Genomic DNA, 23,905 nt, shown 5'->3' on the forward strand with positions numbered 1-23,905 from the left:
TTGACATTTCAGTTAATCTTGAAGTAAGTTCGAGATCAGAGCTCTGTGGAGACAACTGGTGTTCCTCCACATCAAATTGTGGCTTATGGTATGCTTAACAGGTTTAGGTTTTAGTTCCAGTGAAGGGAAGTTATAAGGGTGCATCTTGGATACATCTGAGCATAATGTCTTGTACAGCATACAAGACATTCTATACAATGCATAGCAATGGTTTGGGGAAGAGCTACATATAGGTGTGATGGTCAGGTGTCCACAAACATCTTGTTACATAATGTATCTCCAAGTTCTAAAAGTTACCAAGTTCTGAAGATGAAAATGGGGAAGAAAATGCATTAAAAAGATCACAGGCATTTTTAGAGTTGGTATATGAGTAAAAACGTAATGGATTATGCTTGTTTTGTTTCCCTAGGGCGCATAGATTTATATCACAGTGATCAAAGCATGATATTCTCTGTATGATGTTTAGACATGTTTTTGTTAAACTTGCTTGAAGTCAATTACCTAATAAACATTAAGCTTTTGAATGTGGATTTTTATCTTTCAATACATCAATATTATGAAAATTTTTTTAGCGGTGACACTAGATCTAATAGTCATGTACTATATTGAGTTTATAGGTTATGAAGCATTAAGTTAGAAATCTAGCTCATTTGTAAACTGTCTGTTTACCACATATTCAGGATCCCTCCAGGAACCACAAGTCATACAGGGATCTGTTAGCCAGTCTGAGGGCTCCACTCATCCCCTTCACCCCTCTACTGCTTAAAGGTGAGACTCTGAAAACACACATCTATATACATCTATATAAATGACGTGTACGAATATGCACACATGTACACACATGCTACCGTGCATGGTGTGCACCACATTATATATCCACACAGTCCAGAAGCAGCTGTTGTCCAGATGTGGTTCCATAAAGCCTTGTCCTGCTGAGGTGGCCCTGCTACTGCCTGATTAGAAAGCAAACAAAGCACCCAGCTAGGCTAATTCCCTACCTTTCAGTTCTCCATGCACCATGCAAGCCACACTCAGAGCACACTCCCTGCTGGGCTGACTATGTGCTCACACACCTTACAGTGTGCACTGTTATTGCACACATACACACACACAACTCGACCCGTGTGTTCTCGAACACTTGTTTTGATAGTTTTAATTTTTGGAAAACAGAATAATCAGCAGACATGTATCCAGGAACTCATGCATTAAGCAAAACCATTCCTGCTGTTCCTCTTCAGTCCTACTGCTGCTCTGCCTCGTACTTGTTTCACCTCCCCTATAGCTCCTTCTGACTCTTATCCAGAACGCTGTCAGTTCAACTATACCATCAGACTCTGATTTGAGCTCAGCATTGACAAAAACACTGCCGACATAACACTAGTTTCAAACATGTTTGTGTCTGTTATTGTCTAAATATTATTGTTTTGATGTCTGGGTACTACACATTCTTTTACCATGTTATTATGACTTCTATGTAATATGGCTGGTGATGATGGTACATAATTAAATGCTTTGTCTGAGTTTTTAGTTTATTTACTTTTAAAAACTGGGATTTTATTCACATACCAAGTCACATTCAAGCTTTGCGTCATTCAAATTTGGTGCCTTTAATCTTGATTTTGTAAATGCATTTCAACAAATCAATAGTGAAGCTTACCTTTCAATTACTTGCAGTTGCTCATTCCAAGAGTCATATCATGACTTATCTCATACATTTTATTTTTTTTGTAAATAATGAATACGATCAGCTAAATCCTGATAATTTTCATGAAATAATTTTCTGCCATTACGCTCTGTTCTAAATTCACACTTTTTTTCTTTTTTTTTTTTAACAGTTATCATGTCTTGTATATAATTACCATTTAATGCCTGTGTTAAGATTGTAAACCTTAGGCTTTAACAAAATACAGTACTCTTTAAGTCTTAATTATTTTAAATTTAACACTGAATCTGCCATGAGGTGCTTCTGTTTAGTATTCTCCAATGTGAATGTGAGTAGCTTTGTTCAGAATTTTGGATCTGGCATTAGTTTAAGAATGATGAATAAAGTAATCAGAATTACAGACAAATCATTTTCTAGTCTATTTATACATTAGTTTAAAAAATTTGAATTGCCTGTCAATTTTAGTTCATTCTCTTAAATCTATGCATCATTTACCTCTTGTTAACATTATAAGGCACTTAAAAATACAGATATAAGTGTGAATGAAACATTAGATTGTTCTTCATAAAGTAGACCAAGATGTCACTACACAGGTCTTTAATCTTGTTAGACAAGTTCACAGAGTCGCCGAATGTTAACCAAATTTTAATTGTAATGCTGCCAAGTGGCAATTTATGTTAAATTAGATTTTTATTAACAGAAACTAACTTTATAGAGTCTCACTTTACTGTTCATCACTCAGTTTTTTTCAGTTGATAAATTATTAGTGGCTGTTCTAGATATTTTGGCCCTTTGGGAACTTGCTGAGGTTATGTTTGCGCTTCTATGTTACATTTTTAATGACTGTTTACCAGCTCCAGGCTGTTGAAGCCACGTAGGATGAAGAGGTTATCCAAGTATAACCTAAACAACCCTTCAGACTGTCTATGTTCTATTCTCTGTAATGAATCACCTGTATTCAGATATTTGCTCTTGGTGGTATGCATTTACTTGTCTCAGCATGTTCATCTGGCCTTCGTTTGTTTCCACCTCTGCAGTGCAATGCAGTGGAGCTAAAGAGACAGAGCTGATTATAACATGTTCAGCATCTTTACAGCCTTCACACTTCTATTCTGTCTGCACATTTTCATCTAAAGTTTGTGCATTATGATGCTCTGCAGGAGAGTAGGTTCCTGTCTAATCATGTTTTGACCTGTCATGGCGTTACCATGCTTCAACTATGTATCTTTGTTTTTTTTCTCCAGATCTGACTTTTCTTCATGAGAGCTGTAAGACCTTCCATGGGGAATTGGTTAATTTTGAGAAGATGGTGAGCGACAATGCATGTGCAAACCTTGTTGTTTTGCCTGTAGTGTCATGAGTCATGTTTCATGACCACGTTTTTCATTTTTCCTTTTTTCTTTCAGCACAAAGTTGCAGAAATGGTTAGGAGCATCAGGCGGTACAGAAGTACTCAGCTAGGTAGGGTAATCCAAGACTGTATCTCTCTCTCTCTCTCTCTCTCTCTCTCTCTCTCTCTCTCTCTCTCTCTCTCTCTCTCTTTTGCTCTCAAAAGCACACACAGATACAGAGGCAGAAACCAACTTGTCAAAAAGGATTGCTGTGAAAAAGCAGAACACGCTCCACCCACAACAAGCACACATGCTCGGACACACCTGTCTGAGTGGATTAATTTTGGGGGAGCTCTGCTCCACCCTGCCACATCCCATCTGTTTAGAACAGGACAACCCTTAGGGCCAGCAAAACAGCGAGCAGCACTTCAAAACACACACACACTTATTACACACATCTGACATAATAGACTCAATTGCTTTTTGTGCACGTGTTATTGCAAGGTCTGGTTTTTGTGCGTGCGTGTGTGTGAGATATCCTGATCTGAAAACAATTTGCAGTTTATTGTGTTACATTACTGTAGGGTTTTGGGAACAGGCAGCCCCTCCTTCATAAGCCTGAAAGCATTGGTTTGTTTGTGCAGCAGCTGTGTGGCTCCCAGCACCTTCATTTCCCACTCACATATTTTCATTTAAAATCAAACCAATCAAACAAACAATAGCCGAGGCACCATGGCAACCATGACATCACCTCGGGCGATAATGTTGAAACTCGTCGCGTGCTGCTTACGCACAGCGTAATTCAACCTGCTATACTATAATCACTCGTTATACCTCCACACCCAGTGCTTCCTTTCATTCAGTGAACATTGTCTTTCAACCAAATGTTTGTAAATGAAACTGGATAATGGATTTTAAAAAGCAAAAAAAAAAAAAAATTATAAATGGTGTGCTTATATTTTATTATTTACTACAGAGCTGTTGAATTCTCAATTCTAATTGGTTCAATTCTCTGATTAGTGCATGTTTATATTTAATAATGAATTCATTTTAATGTTCTTCATTTAGTAACAAATTACACTGGTGGAATGGGAGTGCACTGTCAGCACTTTAACAGTCAGATATAAAGCGGTTTCTGGGAAAGTCTTCAAACAGAGGAGAGAGACATGTCAGTGATCACAAGAATCAACTTTTCCTGGTTAATAATGTTTTAGTATATGATATTAAAAATGAGGAGAAATAAAAATAAAGAATGGAAAGGGGGGATAATTTGTCAATAAATGTAGTATAATTTAGATAAGTCTAGTAATGCCAAATTTTTATTACTTGCATGTATATTTTATATACAGAAGCTTTATTTATGAAAAAGTATTAAGAAATTATTCAATGAAAAGACAAAAATCTGTTACATTTATTTAAATACTCTGTTTAATGTATGAATGTTTGTTTATCTACATTTAACAATTTTAAAGATACATTTTTTTTAACAGTACTTCAGAATTAATTTATCTTTAGCCATTATAAATTTAAATAAAATAAAAAGATTTCATGGAATTCAGTATTTTTTAGAAAGCATATTTTGACAGTTTATCACCATATTGATTTTATAATTAAAATAGTCTATATCAATCGCAATGTTTTTCTCTTTACTTATTTAAAATGATTTTCTACTGAGACCAGGTATTCAGAAAACTGCAATATTTTAAATAAATTCAATAAATAAATTCAATAAATAAATTTTATAAAAGATTGTAAATGGAAGTCTAAGCTCTCACTATTTTCAGATGATTTAAATCTTTTAATCCACAATCTCTGGTGTTTTGAATAAATGTAACTTAACTCATTTTCCCCAAATCAACTTTCTAATCCAGACAATGACGATAATTTATTCAGAGTTTACTCAGTGTAGTGTTCTAGGTCACAGAGCGAGTTAATCACAGATAATCATACAATAAAATGATCATAAATCTTATTTGAAGATTATAGTTATTGCACCTATTCGTTGTAACTAAACACAAGAAGAGCAAACAGGTCCACTGTGGTAGTGAGCAGCATTTAATGATTATCTTTTGTGTTGCACTGAACGGGATCCTGTCTGTTCTGTAACAGTGTCCAATGTAATGTATTTAAAAAAAAATATGCTATAAGAATTCAAGTGTAATATTTTTTTTTTGTGTGTGTGTTAAGAACTTAAAAGCCAGATGTAGGATTATATCATTTATTACTGAAACACTTTTAATGTGAACATGTGCAACATCCTTTTTACTGTAAAGAATCTATTTTCTTGGTTCAGGTCTGAAAATCTGAGCTGTTACTGTACATTGATCAGAGCCTCGTCCCTCTGACTGAAGCATGTTCTTCCAGTTTAATCATTAGAGTGCTTTTCCCATTTCATCCCCTTGAGTGGATTACACTTATTGGTTTGCGTTAAAGGGATTGCCACTGAATCATGCCTGTTTGTTAGTTTTCTTAATCCGGTTTAGGCTAGCCTCTTATTGGGTGTCTGAGCTTTTATATTTTTGAAGCATTAAGTTGAATTTTATTACTAATAATTGTCAAGCAAGTTCTGCTTATACCTGCTGTAACCCATAAATATTTTGATATTGATGCAACAAACTGGATCTGTTGTGTCAGGAGCAGGGATGCTACTGATTTAAATATTTACAGTATAACTAGTTCACGATTTTATTTAGATTGTATCACATGTATCACATTATTCAACTTGCTGGTGGAGATGGAAGGAAAAATCTATCTTCCTCCTGATTTGCTCCTAGTGTTAATGGGACAGGGTCCAGTTTTACTGCACCGCTATACAGGATAAAGTGGTTACTGAAGATGAAAGCATAAATTAATGTAATATGTACAAAAATCAATTTGTACGTTTGTTACCAAAAGCAAACATTTGTTCTAATATTTGTCTTAAGAAAAAAAAATTCTGTCAGTTCTTTCTTTTACAATGTTACTGTACATTATCAGTGTAAACTGAAAAAGAGAATAGCTGTCAGGTAGGTTGGCACACAAAGCCAAGAAACAAACAAACAATAAAATCTACCTTGCGTGTCAGTGTACAGCACTGCTTTAATACTGATCAGCAATTCCATATTCAATAGTCATTGTTAATGATAATATTATGGTTGTGTGAATGGTGGGAGTGAAGAAATCAAGGAAACATAATAACAGTAGCGGATTATGCAGGCATAATGTTTTTAATGCAGTTGAGGAAGAGGTTACTTTAGGAGGATTTAGCAGGAGTTCAGAGAGATAAGACTCTGTTGGATTGCAGCCTGACATGACTGGAATAAAAAGCACTGATATAGGGCATGCAAAGTTAGATAGGGTAAGATTTATACCGTATAATAGAGGGGAATTGGAGTTGGCATTTTAATTAGCAACAACCATTACTATATGCCGATTTATTGAGAAACTGCGACACCTCTAATCAGGTGGAGGATCAAACCTGAGACTGTAAGGCAGATCGTTTCCAGCTATTCTGTAAGATTGGTCCCGCACATGCAAACACTAATGGCATTTTCAGCACCATCTGATGACATTATTGACGCAACGATGTCAAAGGGCATCGGTTACCGTGGTCCGGAGACTCTCATCATGGCCACTGGCATTTCGAGTAAACTGCAGCACATCAGAGTTGCGTGTCATTTTCGATGGGTTTGAACTTTCAAATGTGAGTCAGATGTAGAAGTTAATAGCTCTGTAATCACCTCTATTATGCACTTGCTGTCCAAAAAAAACACCAAAGAAGAGGAAGAGCTGAGAAAGTGGCTTTAATGGCACTTGTGCTCATGAGTCTTAAAAGACGTGCTTTGGAATGATATTTTAGATAGGATTTGTTCAAGGGATGCTCGTCCCGGGTCAGTGTAAAACTGAGAAATTGAACTCTTGACAGACTGTGAATGGACACAGGAATTGCATGAGTTTTTTGCAGCTGAGAGAGGAGAATGTGTAGCTATTCATAGCTTTTTTCCCCTCACAGGCACCACACATTCTCTTTCCTACTTTCTCTTTCTCTTAGCGTGTCTTAGCAACAGATGCTGAACTCCTGTAGTGAAATGGATCTGTGCGGTACGGTGCAATGGGTTAACAGTTTTTAAAGCAATGTCGCCACCTTGTGGTGAGAATAGGTATTTTAGCTTACGTGCAGATGCATTCCTCTAACATTAAGTATTGATCATTGGTCTGTCTAATGATCTTGTCTCCTCTCTCCGTGTACTGAGTACCGAGTCCAGGCTGTAGTAGGATTTTCAGAACAAATATCTTTTAATTGTTCAACTGTGGTCTCATGCGTTGCAGATTTAATATTTTACATCCTGTGTTATGTGTTATGGTTGTATGTTTTGTATAAATAACATTAATTTGACTTACATTCATAGAGAATTGTAATTAAGCAACACAAATATCACCTCCTGCTGTTTGTCATTAAAAAAATTGATAATAATACGTTTTATTCCAAAACCTTTTTGGCTTAATAATATTCAGATACTCTTAAATATTAAATGTACTAAGTGTATTGTTTTGTATGATTTAAAAAAAAGTTATGTCTAAGTATCTGTTTCTCTCTCTTTTTCTCTCTTTCTCTCTTTGTCTGTCTCCCTCATAGTGATGGACGCTGAGCCGTCTCCCTCCCACCTCCAGACAAAGGCGTATGTGCGCCAGCTGCAGGTCATCGACAATCAGAACCTGCTTTTCGAAATGTCCTGTAAGCTTGAGCCCAAAGATATGTAACAGGGCTAATCATCTGCCATCCTGCCCTTCAGACCCCGTCCCTGCTCATAACAAAACCTTTCTGCTTCTCCATCACAGCTGGACTGCTGGAAGAGTAGTGAAATCTGTCAGGACATACAGCAGGACCTCCTGCTTCTCGAGTCCGGACCTTGGGACACAGTTAACTGTGATACAGCACGCTTCTTCACACATAATATATCTACAACATCTCAGTGTTTTTTCCCACTCGGTAAAGACCTTTTTTCTTCAGTTTTCTTGAGATTTATCCTATATATTACATAGATATTTCTTTGTTTTTCACTCCGTTGTGGCGAGATCTGTCCAGTTTGCACTGCCATCAGTGGAACTAAAGAGAATGTTATGGGATCACACTACATTTCCTCTGGATGCGTACAGACTTCACCTCTTTTACCTCACACGATAAAAAACCCCAACACAAACATGAGACAATCTGACCTCGTGGACTTTGTGTCTTCTTTCCCTCCCACGCAAGCCAACAAAGGCACTTGGCACTTACTGTAGCCCCACAGCTCTGAGCTCTGTTTTAAACGCACACACACACGCACACGCACCCACACACGCACGCACACGCACACACACTTCCGTCCATGAATCACCAATCCAAAAGCAGCTTCTTCATACAGCTAAGGCCTCAGCATATGTAATGCAGAGACGACGTCTGTGAGGGTGAATGAAGTTAAAGCCCTGCTACAAAGATTTCTTATAGGTTGTTGTCTGAAAGCTCCAGATGAAGGCTTTGATGTTGCACCTCTACACAACATCCATTTGCTCTGCGATGAGGTCATATTGTCCAAGGAAGATGTCCAAACATCGTCTCTGTATGAAGTATGCTGAGACCTTTATCCACCTTAAGTATTTATTACAAAATATACATGCTCTTATTTAATCTACTGCATATGAGAGGCTTTCACCATTTCATTTTAAATGCAAGTTTTCAATATACCTATATTTATTTATCGATTCTCTTACAGTTCAGCATCACATTTACTTTTCCTTCATTTCTAACACAGGCAGTAATCTACAGCTTGACGTTCTTCTAATGTATTAAGCTTTGTTTGGACTTTACACATCCTGTATGCGCTATTAAACGCCATGGGCATTAATCTGCTCTCAAACACAGTTCATCATCTCTTGCCAAACCCTAAACGGAGCCATCATAAGCTATAAAGCAAACGTGCTTTTAGACGGGCCGCAGGGAAAACGTCTAACCGCTGCTGGCTGCTTTTACTCGTCTCTGATGCGACTCTCTCAGGATTTCCCTCCTGCTGAGAACCTTTTGCCTGTCTGAAAAGCCTCCATGTACATACGTTCATGTAAATAGCTAAATAAATATGAAGACTCTATTTTATGTATGAGAAATAAGATGGATGTTCCAATGAGAATATTTGTTTTGTATCTGAGGGGGTTAAAAAAAAAATACGTGTACATTTTAAAAACAGATCGAGAGTCTAATGTTCATGACGAATTGCAGTTTTTATTTGGTTCCTAGTTGTAGTAGATGATGTGTACATATATTCTAATTATGTTGACTATCTTCGGATGTATTTTCCTTTGTTTAATTGTTTTCTATTTTGCGATTTACTGGAATTGTACAGCACGTGTTCGCTTTAGTTGGATTTCGTTGTTTTCTTGATTTTTTTTTCTTCTTCTTCTTTTTTTTTTTTAAAAAGCGGGTAACTTACGATCTTTGGGTGTTGTTTTTATTTTGGTTTTTGTACAGAAGTCCGTGTTTACAGTGCCCTCCTCTGAAACTCAGACGTATCCAATGAGGCGAGAGATAGGCGGGTCAGGAGAAGGCGCTGCTCCGCCTCCATCTCCCCACCCCCTCAAAAAATCCTGATAAATCTTAAATAAAGCCTCTTCTGATGAGCTCATGAGTCAGACTGTGTGTTTTCGATATTCTTTCTTTCAGTGGTTTTGGAATAAATGCCATTGTATAACTTTTAATGAAACAACACTCACAATGTGCATAATCTTGTGCATAAATAGGATTAATCCCAGAATGACTATTGCAAGCATGAAACCTCATACACACTCATAAAAAGTCATCACCCCACATTATTGAACACATTTTTTTGCATTTATTGTTAATGACAGTAAATTATGCAAGATGAACATGATGCTCCTTTTCGAATGGAGCATTGTATTTTTTTTTCTTTCTTATTTAAATGATTGCAGCTCAAAGCAATAAAAAAAAAAACCTCAATGGTGAAGGAATGGAGTCAAGTTTTAGTTCACATTAAAATGAGTAACACCCTTACATCAGTATGAGGAATGAGTTCCTCTCTGTACACAGAAGCAAAGTGAACCTTTTTGAAGGCTACAGCATCCGCAAAAAAAAGCAAGTTGAATGGAATGTACGTATTGAATGTTTGACTAGTGTTTCAGTGCTCTGATAATCACTCAGCATGAAGCTTGTCCTGCTGTGTTTCATCCTGATGGTGTTCAAATCTTTACTGGCCCATCCTCCAGGAGTTCTGATTGAGGATCAGTTCCTGTTACAGCAAACACATTTATCAAAAGGCGAACGCTGATCCGGATACAGCTTTCATGCTCTGGGACACAGTTCGGTTGCGCTGATTCAGTAACATCAGCGATACATTGAACACTGAAAGAATTCTTGTGCCAGAAAAATAATGGAATTCATCAGTGTCCTCCTGCGATGTGACAAAAACGAGTCGCGTGTTCTCCGGAATAGGTCTGTGTACGTGATACTCATTTAACCTGAGTGGATCATATGGGGTGTACTGGCACAGATGCACAGCTGGAGCAGAGACAAGCTTACAACATGCTGACTGTCATCAAATGAACCCCACTGTAGCATGTCGAAACTGTTTCACACAATTACACAATTGTTTTCCAGTTCTGAATGGTGTTCTATTTTGACTATGCAAAAAAATACTCAAAAGAACAAGGAGGGGAAAATAGACAAATGGGAAAAAATGGACCTGAGGTAGTTCAGGGATTGTGTTCATGTATCAAACCTCTCAAGAGAAAAAGTGTTGTTTCACGATGAGTCGTCGTGTTGATGAACAAAACTCTACATGGCTGAGCTGGGACGCTTGATACACACAGACCCTGGACTAGCGCAGTGTGCTCTGTTACAATTCTTCTTGCATATGTGCACAGACTTAAGATTGTATTCAGAGCGAGTGAATGAAGATCTATTTCCACACTTTAAAAACTCTATTTATATTCTACTGACAATGACGAAGCCCATTATATTTTGTTGCTGAGTAATAATCGTAATCACTAAAATATCTGTTAAAAGTTCGGATAAAACCCCAGATGCTGCTTTCAATACTGCATTGTAAGAGACATTTATATTATTACAAAACATAGCAAAGTGGAAGCAATGGGATTGAATTAAATTACATACATGAGAAAGCCATGGAAAACTACACGCTAATGCATTTGCTCTGCTCAAACTAATACTGTCTCTTCAGAATCAATGCTCAATACATTTTAATGAAAATTTTTGAATAAACATATACCGACAGCAGAGTTTCTTTCTTATTGCGAACAGAGAGAATATCTCCAGCAGACGCCCCACCAGTCCTAAAAGATTTACATCAGATTTAAAGTAGATGCCTTCAGTTTAAAGTAACTGCAGGTTGATGGTCACCCAGACACTTTTTCTTCCACAAAAAAAGACTAAATGGTGCCTTAACACATGAAATTGTCTGGAGTCTGCCACCTGGCCGTGTTGCCTTACTGTTATAAACACATATTTGTTTAAAAATACCAGAATTATCCTTTAATGCTACGACTGAGCTGTGATCTCAGCTGTGGAGGCGGGTCCAAAATCAGATTAAAGGCCAGTTGCCTAACTAAAAGCTGTATTTAACTCGGTCTATATTCCAGTTTCCACAAATTTATAATGTTTGACTGAATGCAATAGTAAAAATCTGCCTTGAGGTCAAGTAAGGAAAAAAAAGAAGCTGCTCACCATGAACACATCTACAAAAGCGAAAAGAATGCAAAGTATTGGTTATCATTACACTGAGAAGAGAGTTCCTTCTGATCTAACAATGTTTAACTCCTGGAACTCAGGAGCCTATCAGCAGGTCCGGGTTTACATTCCTCCCTCTCTGAACTACACGCCTTTCCTTTTACAGAGTGATGCGTAGCTACCGAATCATGTGCTTTGAGATAAATAGCTCAATATTAGAGCAGGGCATTTGTTTGGAATTCTAGATCTGTGAAGAATAAAATTTTGCCTGGAAAACTAACAACTTAAAAATGTGATGATGAAGCCTCACTGTTGTATTTCTGCTGTGAGCAGACATTATATATATATATATATATATATATATATATATATATATATATATATATATATATATATATATATATATAAAAGAATGGTAGAATTAACCACAAAAGGCCTGATGTTATACGGCTTCTCTTTCTCATTCTTTCACTGATAGATGCATGAGAGGGAAATGCAGGAGACAGTGATTCAGAGGTCCACTACACACTTCCAGTAATACTGTCTAGAAGAATGCAAAGTGTGAAATGTAAGTCTAGAAGGTACATCAAAAGATCAACTTACATGAGTCTCACACCCTGTTTGCCATTTTGCTCAACGAAAAAAAAAAACATGAACAAAGAACACGACCCCATCTGTGCCAGTCTAGAACTAGGAAAAATCTGTTATGTTTGCTTTAACTTATACCCATCAGCACCCTGGCATAACCCTCCCCATCCCTCGCAATGCCCCTCCACTCCTTATTTTCCTCTGGTGCCCTACAGCTCATTGCTTAAGCATCTTAAATACATTGGAGAATATATACAAACACCATCAACTCCTTTTGCAGAAATGACGCAAATAATAATAAAAAAAAAGTTCTTTTTTTTCAGTTTGCTTGGCACCAGGTCCAGATGGTGGGTGTCACTTGAATGTGCTGTGAGTTGCCAATATGTTTTATAGGGCCATTAAAAAAAAGGAAAAGTAAATCAAATACTTTTTGAAAGCAACAAAAAAATTCGTAGATTACATGGGGTGTCATGAAGACTAGAGGTGAGCAGGTCAGTGCCACACATCTGGCAGGATTTTATGATTTCTCGGCCACACCCCTTTTCCCCCAGTAACATCCCTTTCAAACTTTCTTTCAGTTTATTTGGTTGTCCATTGTTGCATGCCACAGGGGAAAACATGCAGGAAGGAGGGATGGCCAGGGCTGAAAGACTTTGCTCCTGCTCTCTCCCTCATTCTCTATAGTTCCTGGGCAGGTTTAGGAGGGCTCCGAGCTCTTGAGTGCACCCACCTTCGTTTCTAAGTCGGTGATCTAAATGCAAAAAAAGGAAACAGCAACAATGGAGGCTTTAGAAATAATACAATAAAACACATCTAAGCAGTTGAGGTTTCATGGCTAAATGGTAGGCCCTGCTTCAATACTCTTTTTATCGGGTCCTTTGTTGGCATTCCCTTTATAACTAAGAAGTGTGTAACATTTACATCACATAAGAGACCAAGCAAATATTAGAAAAGGAGCATATCACATGTCATACATTTCATAAAATTCTTATTGACACCATACATTTAAAATTCCATTGAAATACTTATTACCTCTTTTGACCAACCAACATAAACATATTGACATATGCAACACACTGAGTGTCACTGAGGTATAATTAAACCTAGTGAACAAAAGTATAAACTGCAGCTAGTGCTAATAGAAGTCCAGTGGAGTGGAAATCACTGTCCCATGTTTGACAAAGGGTCACCAACCAAACCTAATAATCATCTAACAAAAAAAAGGAAAAGCAACAACGACAAAAAATATATATAAATAAAAAGGGTCACTACTGCAAAGAGACTGCATCATTTATAGGCAATGCTCTCCTCTTTTAAAATAAGTGCTATACGGTGTGCAATAAGGTAATAAGCTTTGCAATATAAGCTAGTTTCTGTGTTGATTACAGCCACATTGATTGAAAACAGTGGTCTGAAAATCCATGTATTTTATGTGATTGTTTTCTATTGTGTGGTATCAGCAAGCGTTTGTTTTTTTTGTGTTACCAGCAACACGTCAAGTACTGACACAATATAATACAAAAATACACACATCCTTCACAGTAAGTACAGATCCTCATGTTTTCAAATGCTCTGGTAAAAGTACTGACTATACTTTTTTCACTCAAGTTAAAGTAAAGAAGTTTGGGCTCTGACAAGTACTGAAGTACTGGACATCATATATTAATACTGTTGCTACCAACACATTTAATCGTGAAAAATCCCATGATTGTCTTTAGTTTACCCCTGATTAATTGCAACATAATTGCACCTTTTTTCTAAATGTAGCTTAAATTAATACTGTTCACGTTTTTCATACTCTAATCAACATGAGCACAGACTAATATCGATGCTTTATGCAAATGCATGTTTATTATTCGTGAAACCAAACTCGACATAGAGCATGAAGACAAAATATTCTTGTAAATGTTTTAACAGTAATTATCGTTTTTTTAATTCCTTAAATCATCAGGACACCAAGTGGACGCAAGTATTCACTGAGATTCAGGTTTTTTTTATTTATGTGTCTGTGAAGAGAGATGACAGAGATGCCAGAGAGCGCACAATGTCTGTCTTCTTTATTTCACAAAAGCGCAGCGTTTTGTTGTTATTGTAAATGTATACAAATAAAAGTAGACCCTTTAAAGATCATAATGATGTATTGCTCTTATCTGTGCGATCTCAAAAGCCAGAGTAATTAACGCTCGTTTCAGCGTTATGAGGAAAAGAAATTCATATTTTTTACTTTTATTTTTTTCATTGATTAAACATTTGCATAAAGCATCCATATTTGTCCATGATCATGTTGATTAAAATATTAAAAATGGTAAAAGTATTAATTTAAGGTAAATTTAGAAAAGATAGAAATGTGTGAATAAATTGTGATTATTCGGGAGCTAACTCATGACAATCACGAGATTAAATGTGATTAAATATATGAACAGCCCTATTACAGCCATAATATTGATATGATGTGAGGTCCAGTTACCAGCATGACATTAAAACAGGTAGTAGTAATGGCTACTTTTTACTTAAGTACATGTCAGAGCCCAAACGCCTTTTTTTAACTTAAAAAAGTGTAGTCAGTACTTCAACTTTTACCAGTCTTTTTAAAACTTTAGTATCTGTAGTTTACCTTGAGTGAAGGATGTGTGTATTTTTGCCACATCTGCACCAAACAGATTAAAACTAAAGTAATGAGTCTGTTTAGAAAGTACAGATATTTGTGTAAAAAATTTAACGAGTGAAAGTTTTCTGAAAAAGAATTAGTGAAGTAAAGTACTGATACCAGGAAAAATCTACTTAAGCACAGTAACGAGTATTTGTATTTCGTTACTTCCCACCTCTGATAGAAATGCTGTTGAGTTTTAGCTCTTCGATCAAATGAATAGCAGCATTTTCTCTTCCACTGTTTCTCTTACATCAAAATAAACAGTTTAATGTACTCAGAATGTTTTGTATGGATCTGTCTTTTACTCCATGCACGCTAATCTATTTGACTTGTTTATTAAACGGTAAAACAGTTTAGATGTTCAAAGTCTTTTAATTTATTTTTGCTTGGCTTCAGGCTCGAAATGAATGCAGTCACTTAGCAAATGAGACTTTGCTTCTTTTTTCTTTTTCTTTCACTGCACCTTCTCCTGCAGACTGTCTGTCTCCTCCTTGTGGCCGACCTCTGATTCCTCCTGCGCACGTCTCTGTGCTGTCTCCCTCTTCAGATACTCAATTTCTCTGCAACACACACACCAGTTACTGCCCACACACAGAATGTGCACAAAGTAAATCTGACACTCTGTAGTGCCTAATTTTTTACAACCGGAGCTAAAACACCCCATTACCAGCTTTCACACCACTGTGCACATCAACTTATTTATTTTACTGGAGCTCACATGGAAAAAAATATATGAACAATGAAAGATACTGCACTTTTTTGAAAACAGTATGTGTGAGAAAAATTCAGGCTTAGGGTTTACAGGGGCCTCATGTCATCCTTGTTAGAAACCTCTTAACTCCACCCCATATCTTTGACTGTTCAGGAAAAAAAACTGAACTCTTAAAACAAAGAGCACAGCCGAAATATAATGTGTGACAAAAACAGACAAATTAAATGAAGACACTAAATTAGCCACACTGCTCTTAGACATGTATGTTTTAAAAAGCTTTCTGAATGTCAGCTTTTACCTTTTGGAATCAAGAAGATACATTTTTAACACTTTTTGCACATACTTTGTATAAAAATTCAGAGAAATTCAGAGAAAAAACTTAAATGCCTGTTAGCACACTAATTTCCTGACCAATTATTTGTTGTGAAGTTCATTAAAAGAATTAATGATTTGCATTTTAGGCTTGGTCTCATGTATTTTTTTGCCCAGCAGTATACAGCACCACTGGCACTTGGAATTACACATCCATTTGAACCAAAGCCATCCTTCCCCTCCCTGCCCACTCACTTCTGCTGGTACTCTTTGATGAGGCGTTTGGCTTTGCTGTACTTGCGCTCCAGTGTCTGGTACTGTGCCTGTGTCTCTTTAAGATGCTCGTCCACTGCCTGACACAAGCTCTGGGCCTCCATCCAGTAGCCCTCGAGCTTCTCCATGCGTTCTTTCGTCTCTCGCACGGTCTGCTCCAGCTGGGCCTTCTCCATCCTCCAACGCAGCTTTTCCTGCTCGGCATGAGCCAGCTGCAGAAGAGAGAAAGAGCAAAAAGATGTCGCTAAATCACTAAATCTCACTATGTCTATCAACCTTTTATCATCTGCAAGCTTATGTAAACTCAAAACAGCTGTGATGTTCCCTTTTTTTTACCTTTCTTTTCAGCTGCTGGATCTCAGCCTGGGTCACAGCATGCTTGATCTGAAGCTGGAGAGAAAACAATGAAGCAAATGCATGTGAGAGATTACATTAGGGATTCTTGAAGTGAATTTTTGATATGCACAACACACAACAATCTATTCAAAGGTTCATCTTTTATTCACCAAAATGTTTCTTGACCTGAATTTCAATACTGAAAGGCAGCATATTTTAATCCCTTCTCTTAACCTGAATCGCTTCAGCTGAGGTCAGAAGAGGAGGAAGACAAACGACCGCCAACAGCACTGACCTCTTTAAACTTATGGGTGAGTTTCTCGGGATCCATCTCCACTGGTGAGAGCATGTCCTCACTCTCAGCCAGGTCAAACACTTCGATGGCATTGGGGAACATGGGGCTCATCTCCTCATCCTCATCTGTGCCGTATTCACCGCCCTGCACAGAAAAAGAGAGAGAGAGAGAGAGAGAGAGAGACAGATAAACAGAACAAAATCATCATGATGTTTGTTCTCTCTAAATCTAGTAGGAAATGGCCACTCCTTGTGTGCCCTAGAACAGTACCAAACCATAGTTTAGCTTCTGGTTAATAGTCTTATCATTAAAGATAACAAATAATACATGGCAATCAGCAGCAAAGAAATTGCAAAATATGATAAACTGTACATTTTTGGCTTGATAATATTTCCTGGTATTTCCGATGCACATTCAATGCAATTATGTAAATTGTGGGTGGGTTATGCAGTCGAACATTAGTGACAATTCCATAATTGGCCACAAGGTGGCAGAGACTCTGCAGACAGACATCAATAGGACATTTTTAAAGCAGTACTTAAGGTCAGAATTTTCACTCATGATCTCACTGGACTGCAGCACAAATCTCTCATATGAAGCTCACATATCTCACAATTTATTATTTTTAACAAACTGAGTTCTGAAGTAACATAGCCTTAGAATGTTATTGCATTGTAATTGGGGTAAAAATAGCCGTGTCACAAAATATGCATGGACACATAGTAATATGAATATTTTCCAAATTTGGCCAGTTTTTACATGAGAGAATTTCACCTCATCTAAAGCAAAGTGGGTGGTGAAACATAAGTGCAGATGTTTCCAGGCATGAGTACTTCCTGACAGAACTAAGCATCTAATCATCCACACATGCTCTGGGATGTGAACACAAATCCAGAGCAGGCCGAGGTAAACCTAATCACAAAGACTACTCCACTGCCTGGCTTTCAATAGAAACAGAGGCAACTGCATTTATGTCAGTGAAAAAGCATTATGTAAAAGCACACCTGACTGCAAGAAAGGTCCATCAATAACTACATACTGAGAGATATTCAAGTAATGTTGAAATGCATAAACTTCTTACTGCAAAGCCAAACACACATTTCAGTTTTCAGTGGTGCAAACGCCATTAGCACCTTCCTACAGAGAACAAAACGACAACATCAGCAGATGAGTCATGTTTCACCATATTCTTGACAGTGACAGCAATTTTGTACAAGCCCTCTTTTCCTCTAGTCCCGAAACCTGGCCTCCACCTTCAATGCTTCCTGAGCCTTTAAACAATACACTCCTGCTACAAATAGAGACAGCAGATGTACAATGACTGAGTCACAGCACTGTGTCACTGTAAAGAGGAGAAACTCATTCTTCCAGACCCCTAACCTAAATGTCGATGCATTTAGATACCTTTAGAACAAAAAATACTGAGAGCAAAATTGATACAGAGTTCCTCTAAAACAGTCTATATCTCTATATCTTTATCTTTTAGCTATATCTCTTTTTGCTCAAAACATCTATCAAATGTCACTGCAGACAATCAGAGGACATAATTGTCTCATAAAACATCTAACTGCAATAGTTACAACTACATGAATATCTACTCAGAATTAAATACACAATGGTGACAATTAATCTTAGTTTATCAGAAACGGCATGTTATCGTTTCAATTTAAAAAAAAAAAAACAGTAAAGACAAAATACAAAGATTATGCAGTCTGATTGTGGCTCTAATCTGGTTACGTGGATTAAATTCCGATTCAAAATTCAAAGTGAAAATCTGTCCCCGGTATAAGTCTCTATGATCTTCAACATTGAAGCTGTTTATAAAGATTATCATGGACGAGGCAGGAGATGAGCGGAATGTTCTGGAAGTGCGAGACGGCAAACAATCTCAAATTATCTTAAAGACAGTGTGTGCAGCTTTCGCCTTCATGCCCACGTCCTGGCCAGCCTGGTCACAACACATCCTCCGCTGAATTATTTACCACTTTCTTTACACCCAAACGCGTCACACATGGAGGAGGAGCAGAGGAATGTTTGGCTGGAAAACCCAGTGTGATAGATGAAGGTGTGAGTGCTGTGTGTGGACATTGCTTCAATAATAATCACCGGCTTTCTGCAAATAATTAGGACACAATGATACTAATGATCCAGAAATGCTTGTCAAATTGTCCTCAAATTATATAGCTTTATCAGTAGAGTTTTCATCATATCATTTCAAACATTTCCACAATTACTCAGACCTAAAACTGCACATGATTTTTAAATACATGATTTAAAGGCCTACGGTGTATGTGGTCACGACAAAGTGAAATGAGTTAGCAGTGCGCCTGCTGTGAATGTTCTGTAAAATGTAGCTCTCTGGCTAATTAACCTTTACAATGTAGGAAGCATTAGTTGTACTCTTCTAGTTGTGCAGTCATTGTAGCTACAATTTTAACCATCTCAATGCAAGAATGCAGATGGAAATCTTAAAATGAACAAATCTGTCTGCCTGCAAAAACAAATATTATTGGAACACCTGAGTTTTCCAGCCATGTGTTTTTTCCCAAACTGTTAGCACAAAGGTGGAGGCCCATAATTGTACAGGATGTCTTTGGATACAGCGCATTACATTTTCTCTTTCACTTGAACTAAGAGACCCAAATCTGTTCCAGCATGACAATACATAATACACCCTGTACACAAAGTCAGCTCCATGAAAATATGGTTTACATGAGTTGGAGTGGAAGATCTTGAGTGATCTGGTATAGAGCTTTGACCACATCTTTATTAAAACACCTTTGGGATGAAATGGAACGCAGACTGCACTCCAGGCCTCCTCACTCTACATCATTACCTGACTTTACCAACACCCTGGTGTCTGAATGAGCACAAATCTACACAACCACATTCCGAAATCTAGTGGAACATCTTCCTAGAGCTATTATAAAAGCAAATGGAGACTAAAGGTGGAATGGAATGTTTAAAAGAAAAACACATAGAATCATATATCCAGGGGTCCACAAACTTTTATCCGTATAGTGTACATCCTGGACACTTGTAACTCATGACTAAAAATAAAAATGATGCATAGACATTTTGCTGTTTATCCTTTTATTCCAGCTTCAGTGGCATTATGTTGATGAACAGAAGCTACTGCTAATCGTTAGAAATCTGACACTTACATTCCCACACAGTCCTGATCAGGCAGAAAGTAACTTGTAGCATTAAGCTAATTAAACTCTAGTTATGGACATAAAGTTCTTGAAGTAAAGATCTTGGAGATTGGGCAGTGGGGCACCAATAATCCTCTCAGCGGTCCTGACCGTCCGCTGTAACCTCTTGATATCTGATTTGGTAGCTGAACCATAACTGTCTGGTTTGGTTCAGCTACCAAATTAGATATAAAGAGGCTACAGCGGACGGTCAGGACCGCTGAGAGGATTATTGGAGCCCCACTGCCCAATCTCCAAGATTTTTTCTTATCCAGAGTGGAGAAAAGGGCTAAGAAAATCACTTTGGACCCCACACACCCAACCCACTCTTTCTTCGAACTGTTGCCTTCTGGTCAGCGCTACAGAAAACCGTCCACCAGAACAGCCAGGCACAAAAACAGTTTTTCCTGCATGCTATACTTAATATTCATAACTACACATTGTCCATCAAAACTGACACATTTTTATACATAAAATACAAATGGTCCATTGTAAATAACATCTGTACATTTATTTATCATCATTTTTACTCTGTATATATATTGCATTATTGAACTCTCTGGTTTACTATTCTGTTACATTATGTCTGTACTTCTCCTGCACTGGAATCTCCTGACACCAAGTAAAATTCCTTGTGTGTGTAAGCATACTTGGTAATAAAGCTATTTCTGATTCTGAAGCTAAACATTCCGAAAGATCTTTACTGTAGCAGCATTTGAAACCATGTTGAAAGGTATGTTAACCTACTTCCCTAATGCTTGATATTAAACCAACTCTGATCTGGTGACTCCCTGTCCTTTTGTTAATGAAGTGAGAACAATGTCTACCTCTTGCCAGTTGTGTATAAAACCTTTCTGCATTGATGTGTGAAGCCTAACCTCTTCATCCTCCTCCATGTACTGGTTGTAGCGCTGCTCCATCATCTCCCTCTGCCAGCGTTCCTGCTCCAATGTCTGCTGGATCAGCTGCGCTACCTCACTCTGTTCACCCGGCTTCTCTCGGCCAATGATAAACCTGTGACAAACATTGTAATGTTTACTGGTGATATCTGTCTTTTTTAAGACATCTTTAAGTTTCAGTTATCATCACAGAACAGTTTGCACATTTAATCGCATGTTTAAGATTGCAAGCATGTATAGGGTGATATTATTATATTAGTAAAGTTGCACCTGTTTTTGTTTTTTTAAGTTTCTTAATGCATGTTTTCTTGGCGTACGCAATAAAGAACCAGTTAGGTCAGATCTATGACGTTTATTTTGGAACCTGCAATGAAATTTTAGCCAGCTGGCATTTTTTTAAAAAGGCCAATTAAAGGACATTAAAATAAAGAAGAAAGACAGGAACATAAAGTGTGCACTTGCAACCCTGCAGTAGCTCATCAAGCTAAAGCATTGCTTCTGCATTCAGTGGTGATAAATCTAATCTAACACACAGCTGTGCCAAGTGGCATGTAGTTGCAGTTGGCCTCTCTCCAATCTCGCTATGCAATCCACTAATCATTGGATGAGTCTGGTCTGAGGTGCAAGAAAAAGATATAGTTAGTATAGCAGGAAAGCACATGAGAAATATGCACCAGAGCAGCTGAGCAGAGTGCTAGTGTTGGTGTGATATACATGGCATTTGTGACAATGAGAAGTCATAACTGATAAGCTCGGGAAGGAGGCTGGAGAAAAGTGAAAAAGACTTTGTTTGTGGTTAAATGTACATGTCTGAGTGGGAATATGAAAAGGTGTTCCCTTCCTTTTTTTAAATAACCAAAGTGCTCAAAGTGAGTTCTGAATAAGACCTTTATTCCTGGAGAACCTGATAATCACACCTATATGTGAACCTTCTTAAACTCATAAATCTGACATAAAATTGTACACACAATTATATCATATATAAATGCAATTCTCTGTTTATTGTACAAGTAAATGCTACAGCATGCATAATCAGTGAGTAAATAGAAGCAGAGATTCTGCTGAAAAAAATGCACAATTTGACTACAGAATGTCTCATGACCAATCACAACTCACTGGACATACTGAAGTGTTTGAATTGTAAATTCTACCAAACCTATTGATTTCTTATATGCCCCATCTTGTAAACTGGAGCAATTATGGCAAAAGCTCAAGCACTGCTATTTTAAATCTTGATAACACCTTCAGTGTAGAAGAGCTTTTAGGAAGTACAGGGTCTGTCAGAAATAAAGTGACAGTTTAATCAAGCAAAACTGATAGCACAGAGCCAACTAAGCTCAGATTCTTTTGTATACATGTGAGTGAGCAACATTCCTCAAATTGCTCAATTTCTAACAGTAGGAAAACAGTAGGCTAAAGACGCTGAGCACTTGTTTGTGCTTAGAGCACAATCTAATCTATTTAATGATTAGATTGCAAATTTTACCTGAAACAAAGAAAACTGGCTACATGCTATCTTATATGATTGCATACCAAAGCCAATCTACTAAAATCCATTCAAAAAATTCCTGTGTTTCTTTTCTATTGAGTGGATAAAATGCCTCCTTTTTAGAATGGCGTAGGTTCAGATTTCAGCACACAAACATAATGCAGTAACAGCAAGCAGAAACAATCTTACAATAATACAGAAGGGCTCTATGAAGAGGAAGATTGTTTTCAGCTAATAGTTAGTGGCACAAGCAGTAAAGACTTTCTGACAAACTGAAGTCAAGAGCTATCCTTTATTACAGCTCCTTAGTAATCTAGTCTATACGTTACATTCACCAGCCGCTGCTCATTCAAAATATTATGCAATCTTTTGTCAGCGGTATAATGCATAAATTCACCAAGATCAAGAGATCCAGGCAATGTTTTTCCAATCTTCAGCTGTCTAATGTTACTCTGTGCCCACGGTCGCCCCACATTCCTGTTCTGAGTGGAACATAATGTGATCTTTTACTAATGTAGCCTGTTCGCCTCAAAGGTTCTACATAACTGTGTATTCTGAGATACTTTTCTGCTCCTGCTCTTGTAATGAGTGGCTATGTAGTGACTCTTTTTTAAGTTCTCTTTTTGTGTAGAGACTATTGTGTGTACAAATCCAGGAGATCAGCACTTTCTGAATAAACTCAAACCAGCCTATATGGGAGCACTAACAATGCCATAGTCAAAGTAAGTGAGATCACATGTTCCTATTTTATGTTTGATGTCACATTAAATGAAACTCTTGAGCTGTATCTGCATCGTGTTATGCACCACACTGCCACCACATAATGTGCAGGTGTACAGATGTTAATGATAAAAAATTGGATGGTGAGTGTACAGTATACCTGCAGAAATGTTGAAGAATTGACTGACACATTCTCAGTGAAACACTGCATTTACAGTACGCACATTACAGGTATAACAATGACATTGCTTACTTGACAGTGCCAGTGGTGTTTCTCAGGACAGATGCTGCAAAATTCTGCGTCACACCCACCAGACTTGTGCCGTCCACCTCGACTATCAGGTCATTCACCTGGATCCTGTTGGAAGGGAAAAGAAGACAAGCCATTTTCTTAGGAAAAGTGTATGTATTCATTAAGGATTTCTATTAATTACACTATTACTGTAATGAAGCATTGGGAACAGTAGATTGAAAGATTCTCAGCTGAATCATCATTTTCAATCACTGCTTTAACTGTAAATACACACTGAATTGTTATATTATAAGAGACTCTGTATGAAAGCTACAACATTTTGAGCTAACATTAAGAAAGGGGCCGGCCTTGAGTAATTCATGGCTATTAAAATGATGAATTACCACTCTCTGCCTCCTCTATCATAAAGAGTGGATGCTTGTGTGCAACTGACTTTATTACTTCTTCAGGCTTGTTCAGAAGGCCCGGTGAGGGGAC

General features: G+C 37.5%; 2 protein-coding genes across 3 annotated transcripts in view; one reads left to right on the forward strand and one right to left on the reverse strand.

Annotated features, from left to right (window-relative positions):
• The window catches only part of rapgefl1 (Rap guanine nucleotide exchange factor (GEF)-like 1), a 39,920-nt gene extending 30,296 nt beyond the window's left edge, over positions 1–9,624 (forward strand). Inside the window, exons 12-16 of one of the 2 annotated variants that reach the window (XM_046866974.1) lie at positions 681–768; positions 2,908–2,972; positions 3,070–3,124; positions 7,610–7,708; positions 7,813–9,624. In XM_046866974.1, the coding sequence (XP_046722930.1) occupies positions 681–768; positions 2,908–2,972; positions 3,070–3,124; positions 7,610–7,708; positions 7,813–7,832 (327 nt within the window). In that variant the 3' untranslated portion in view covers positions 7,833–9,624. Of the gene's footprint in view, positions 1–680; positions 769–2,907; positions 2,973–3,069; positions 3,125–7,609 lie in introns of both variants that reach the window. The other variant, XM_046866973.1, reaches the window with a different exon arrangement.
• Positions 9,625–9,813: 189 nt separating this feature from the next.
• The window catches only part of ppp1r9ba (protein phosphatase 1, regulatory subunit 9Ba), a 43,573-nt gene continuing 29,481 nt past the window's right edge, over positions 9,814–23,905 (reverse strand). Inside the window, exons 5-11 of the mRNA XM_046866972.1 lie at positions 23,429–23,533; positions 20,946–21,081; positions 16,874–17,017; positions 16,579–16,632; positions 16,225–16,454; positions 15,409–15,505; positions 9,814–13,046 (exon numbers count right to left, since the gene is read on the reverse strand). Of these exons, the coding sequence (XP_046722928.1) occupies positions 12,993–13,046; positions 15,409–15,505; positions 16,225–16,454; positions 16,579–16,632; positions 16,874–17,017; positions 20,946–21,081; positions 23,429–23,533 (820 nt within the window). The 3' untranslated portion in view covers positions 9,814–12,992. The remainder of the gene's footprint in view (positions 13,047–15,408; positions 15,506–16,224; positions 16,455–16,578; positions 16,633–16,873; positions 17,018–20,945; positions 21,082–23,428; positions 23,534–23,905) is intronic.

This window comes from Silurus meridionalis, chromosome 14 (genome assembly GCF_014805685.1).
Source record: "Silurus meridionalis isolate SWU-2019-XX chromosome 14, ASM1480568v1, whole genome shotgun sequence".
Lineage (NCBI taxonomy): Eukaryota > Metazoa > Chordata > Actinopteri > Siluriformes > Siluridae > Silurus > Silurus meridionalis.